At 38.8% G+C, this 6,000-nt stretch overlaps 1 protein-coding gene across 2 annotated transcripts in view; it reads right to left on the bottom strand.

The window, feature by feature from the left end:
- Positions 1–991: 991 nt before the first annotated feature.
- Positions 992–6,000, bottom strand: part of phf14 (PHD finger protein 14) — a 109,072-nt gene continuing 104,063 nt past the window's right edge. For both annotated transcript variants that reach the window (XM_059349486.1, XM_059349487.1), the window contains exon 18: positions 992–2,339. In XM_059349486.1, coding sequence (XP_059205469.1) covers positions 2,268–2,339 — 72 coding nt within the window. In that variant the 3' untranslated portion in view covers positions 992–2,267. The remainder of the gene's footprint in view (positions 2,340–6,000) is intronic.

Here is a 6,000-nt window from a genome sequence, read left to right as displayed (position 1 = left end):
CAACAAATCACACGTGCACTTGCAACATTTTTTTTTTTTTTTTTTCTCCGTGCACTTGCAACCTGAGACCACTCCTCTGTGTTGACAGCATCATCACCTCCCAACCTCTGTTCTGGCATCCTTTGATAACACTGCAACCTTCATGTTACAAAATGCACGTTCACTCAACAATAAAGCACTGCTCATCCTAGATGTTATATTGTTTTGATATATTTTTTAAAGTTTATATTTTGAGAAATAAATACGTTGAATTGAAAAATTGAGATTTCATTATTAAACAAATTAACATTTATTACCACATAAACAAACGCAAAAGTACCGAAAATTGGTACCGTTGAGTACCGATTCCCAGGTACCGGGTATCTGTACCGTATCGGTTCAAATGTGAAAGGTACCCATCCCTATCCCAATGGGACATACCACTGAAGGTGGTTGAGATCAAGAGGGCTAAGGTCTTGTGGGACTTCAGATTCCAGACCGACAATTTCTGGCTAAACAACCAGACATAGTTGTGGTAGACAAACAGCAGAAGAGGGCAGTAATAGTAGATGTAGCAATGCCAGCTTACAGCAACATCAGGAAGAAGGAACACAAAGAGATTGAGAAGTACAAAGGGTTGAAGGAACAGCTGCAATAGATGTGGAAGTCAAAACTGACGTAATCCACCATGTAATAGGAGCACTGGGGTGACCACCAAACTGGGAGCTCCAACAGATTCCAGGATCAACAACTGAAGCCTCAGTCCAGAACTGTGCAGTCCTAGGAACAGCTTAGATACTGCGAAGAACCCTTAAACTCCCAGGCATCTGGTAGAGGACCCAAGATAGAGGAACACTATTGTAGTGTATATGTACTCCCCAATAACAGTGGCCATCCTATATAGTGGTGGGGTATACAAAGTGTTTCTGGACTTAAATAAAATCATCCTAAAGAGAAAGACCAACAAGTTCACACATTTATTGAGCATTGAGTCAGGGATAGAGAATCAAAAAACCTTTGCAGTTCAGATTTATTGGCACTTTAAGGGATAATTCCAGATTTACTGTGAGAGTCTGACAGTAGCCTCTGGTCAAATCTAACGATTTGTTAGCTCCTCGATAACAGTCATAAATGCTAAATGTAAGCATCACTTCAAATCAACTGTTGACTCTTGTCAACTCTTGTTCCTAATTTGTGGTCAAATCTGCCATATTTAACATCAAAATACATGTAGTGTATGATTTGAGTATAAAGCTATGAACACCTGCTACCTCTCTCAATTAATTTCCAGTTGCTTAACTTTGCAGAGTGAGTGATAATTCTCAGTGAGCTTAGACACCCAGTCAGGACCACAGACTACTAGCAGGTCAGAGAACCAGAGAATAAAAATAACCCCAAACTAATACTACTTTACAAAGTAAGTAAATACAATCTTCGAGTAGACACATTTCCTAAACATGACATACTTTTATTGCAAATCCAAAGACAAAATAGAGGTTTGTAGCACTTAAAGATTATGTAAATAAAAAATAAAAACGGATTTGTCTTTTAACACAAAAAAACAAAGTTAATACTTAATACACATAGGTGTTAATACGTAACTGAGGAAATAAGTAGATATTTAAAATGGGCTAAGTAAGAAGATATGAAGAAATATAAAAATAAAATCCTTTAGTCAAATGTTGAGTGAAATGCATTCAAGATGGGGGGAAAGCACTTCACTGCTGACGTCAGAGCGGTGTGAGCATGATCGGCAGGGAAGAAGAAGAAGTGTTCTGTGGACTTGGAGAGAAAAGCTCCCCCCCCACTCTGTTAGCTTCATTTTGTAAACAGGACACTGAGGATACTCTGTGTGGACACACTGTCTGATGATCATTAGTATATGAAAATAGATTGCATGGAAAGTGTCATAAATACATCAGGTGGCTGGGCATTAACAGTCAGACACATATCTCTGCTGTAGAAGAAGCATAGTGGTGTGTGTGCCCTGTGGCTGGATGCTCTGATGTGCTGTCTCATTACGCTGTCGGAAATCTGCGAGATGTCCGTCAGTCTGTCCAGCCTAGTTCATAAAAAGTACAAACTTTACCCTTGAATCTAAAGATATTACCATTTAAATAGTGCTTTCTAAAATACACCTCTGGTAGCTAAAACTATCTAGAGTGGAATCTAACTGCTGGCTGTCTAGAAACTTTGGGAGGCTAGTAGAAAGTTACGTGTGCTGTAGTCTGAACAGACTAGAGGTGAAGCCACAGAGCAGTGGTGTGTTTGTGTCCTCTTGCTCTGGTTCAGTTTGGAATCTCCTGCTCTGCTGTTTCCTCTTTAACCGAGTCATCTTCCAGCTGCTCCTCCTCTTCCTCCTGGAAACACAGGACATATGGTAAAGTCAGAAGGCAGTTTTAAATATAGAGAGAAAATGTAAACTGACCCTTCAGTGATCACACAGGGTGTAATAACAACTTTAACGTATCCTGTTGTGTGACTCGTCATGTAATTTCTGATGCTTGCGACTAGCCCACTATTCCCAGTTGGCCCTGTATTGGACAATACCCCACCTTAAAATTTTATTCAGGGTCAACTGTCAGTGCCAATTTTAGAAAAGTAGTGTGTTTTAGATTAGATTAGATTTTTTATTTGTCATTGCACAGAAATACAACGAAATTCAATGCACTCAGGTACTGGACTCATAAAAAAAGCATAATAAATAGTAAATAACAAGATACATTCTTATCATCTCATCTCAATAAATAATAAATAGAAAAGATACATTCTCATTCTCTCAGCACTTAGTATATTCATGTCATTCATCCACTGTACCATCAACTTAGTGCCATTGTATGCATTAAAACAATGCTGTAATTATATAAATATATAAAGTGCATTGTGTTAGGTGTGGATGTCCTTGATTAGTACTGTCGGACCAGTGAGTTTATTTTCAGGTCTGAGTTGAGTATGGTGATAGCTGCGGGATAGAAACTGTTCATGAATCTTGTGGTGCGTGTTCTGATGGACCTGTAACGTTTCCCTGAGGGCAGCAGTTCAAACAGATGATTGTGTTCTTTATGTTGTGACTCAGAATGTAAGCAGGCAGGGCTAATGTGTTAGCCCTGTGACGCTCAATGTCAGCTGGGATTGGCTCCAACCCCCCCGACCCGCGTTTGGATAAACGATTAAGGATAATGAAAGAATGAATAATGAATTGATTAATTTATTGACTTTTATTACAGATTTACTACTAAAACCCCTTGACACACAGAGTTGAGCTGAATCCTAAATTCATCTTCAGGCTCCCAGCTTTCAGCTGATGTTCAACACTTCTATACAGTATTGACTGTTGACCTGCCTTAAGAGCTATACCTTTGCAAAGGTATTCCAAAGGCTTGCCATGCAAACCAATCAGAGCAGATTGGGATTTTCAGGGGTGGGGGCTTAAAGAGAGTGTGAATACAGGAATATTTAGACAGACAGTATGAGAAAAATATAATGTGTCGTTTAACATTAAAGAACGTAAACACGTTCCAGTAGAAAATGAAAATACAAGTATTAACCTGAAAATGGGCATGTGTCCGTTAAGATGCAGCTTTGGATGAACTTTCATCATAATCATACTAATGGTTCGGCTGAATCCACAGAAATTGACTGATGAATAACTCAAAACTGTTGTACTGCCCACCTTAAACTGTGTCTTTCTGATGTCTTTATGATTATCCTGCTCTATGGAATGCCCTTAACACAGACAGGCTAGAATGGAACATTAATTTAAATTATGAAACAGCTCCCAAATGTGTATGTGAGTTTTACAGGCAACAAAATGAAAGTCGCAGAGAGAGCAGGAGTCATGGTGGGCCAACCAAGGAGCCAGCTGATTTAGTAAAACAGACAAAGTGAAAGTGACAGTGGTGAGAGCTGCAGTGGTGATTAAACGACTCTGACAGATACAATTATCCCCCCCTCCAGAGGTTAATAAACACATCTACACAGCAGAATGTGTGATCACCAGGTTAAGACCTGCAGCCAAGAATACCTTATGAATCCACATTCCTCCAGCTAGCTGTGGGTTCTTATTCTCTGTCAGTCTGGCACACTTTTACTTCCATATAGACGCTTACATAAATGTACAGATATTATTCCTTAAATATTGTAAGCTTTTCCTGTTTGACTCAATCTTCTCCATGCTTAAAGAATATGTTAGTACTTCAAACGTATATAAAAACAAACCATGCATGATTGTTGCCCCTTAAAGTCAATCACTGGGATAGTAGTTTTTAAAGGCCCCCTTCAGCGGGTAATTCTTCCTGTTTAACGGTTAACATTCTTTCTCAAACAGAGAATAGAAACAGAGCGCCACAGGTCATACTCTGAAGACCATGCCCACTGGGAGGGAACTACTAGTGCCACAATACACAACCACTGGCTGAAACGCTAACAAAATGTCTGTTTCTAAATAAAACTAGTAGATTTAAGCATATCATATGATTATTTAAGCACTCGATATCTACCAGAAGGACGAGTTGGCTGTTAGCAAGCTAATGTTAGCTAGTTAGCAAGCTAATGTCAGCTATATGTTAGAAAGCTAATGTTAGCTATACGTTAGAAAGCTAATGTCAGCTATATGTTAGAAAGCTAATGTTAGCTATATGTTAGAAAGCTAATGTCAGCTTTACGTTAGCAAGCTAATGTCAGCTATATGTTAGAAAGCTAATGTCAGCTATATGTCAATAAGCTAATGTCAGCTTTACATTAGCAAGCTAATATCAGCTATATGTTAACAAGCTACTGTCTGCTTTATCTTAGCAAGCTAATGTCTGCTACATGTTAGCAAGCTAATGTCTGCTATATGTTAGAAAGCTAATGTTTGCTATACGTTAGCAAGCTAATGTTAGCTATATGTTAGAAAGCTAATGTTAGCTATATGTTAGAAAGCTAAGGCACTTAATACTGCACGGCTTTCTGAATGATTCACATTCTACATCAACACTAGACATTTAGTGTCCAATGCTTTAGCTTAACTTACAGAAATATAGTTACCGCATTTCAAAGGGCGGACCCTACCCCTATTAGGATGGTGGCCCCCAGTGGACATATGGGAATATTGCATTTAATTGAAAAACTGGAATTAATGACTTCTCTGACATTTATATTAAGTTGGACCAAAACGTTGGGCCAACTTATAAAATAAGCAAAAACTGCCAATAACACTTTCCAGAAATCACATGTTGATGTTTTATTGAAAATTGTACATGAATGTAAAAGATTATGACACAATGTCAGTTGCTGGTGACGGTCATAGGGCAACACAAACATTACCATAATACTTTGATATCCCAATAGCCTGTAACAGCACTGCTGTCACGGCTCCACGGGTAGGAACATTTTGATTTCTTGGTCATGTTGGCACACCCTGAGGAATTTGTTGCTTTAGTGGACTACATTTACCTCCAACACTGACAGGACATTCCAAAAAAGGTGGTTATATTCTCCTTTAGCTAAAGACAAAGAAAAGTATTTTGTACATCCAATCTTGGCAAGGCATCGGAAGGATGGTGAGTTTCACTGACAGTGTTTTTGAGGAAGGATCACACTTTTAATTTATTGACAACCCACGAAACCAAAAAGGACGACTCTTGCCTCTTCCTGTAATTCACTTTTATCACACGTTTCGATGTTATGGATGCGGACCACAAAGACTGGCAACTGATATTATTGCCTTACTCTCAATCTTATCATGTCATGAAATGGACATGGATATCATTGGTCAAATGTTAATTTCTGACAGTGAAATTTTAAAAGATACAACTCCGAAGGATTAATGATGGGTTTCAGATGTCCATCCTGTTTGTCTCATATGTCCTCACAATCAGTAGCTGTCAGTACTTTCTCCGCACAGAGCTTTTGCTTTTATCTCCTTACCTCCACAGGTTGATAGTGGTTTTGTTGCAGTTCTGTGCACACAAGAGCACACAGAGATTACATTTTAACAGAATACGAACACTGGATTTACAGGATAAAAGCCACCAGGCA

The sequence above is a fragment of the Centropristis striata genome, chromosome 14, assembly GCF_030273125.1.
Source record: "Centropristis striata isolate RG_2023a ecotype Rhode Island chromosome 14, C.striata_1.0, whole genome shotgun sequence".
NCBI classification, from domain to species: Eukaryota; Metazoa; Chordata; class Actinopteri; order Perciformes; family Serranidae; genus Centropristis; species Centropristis striata.
Note: the sequence above shows the minus strand (reverse complement) of the source record. Positions and strands in the feature narration are given on the sequence as shown.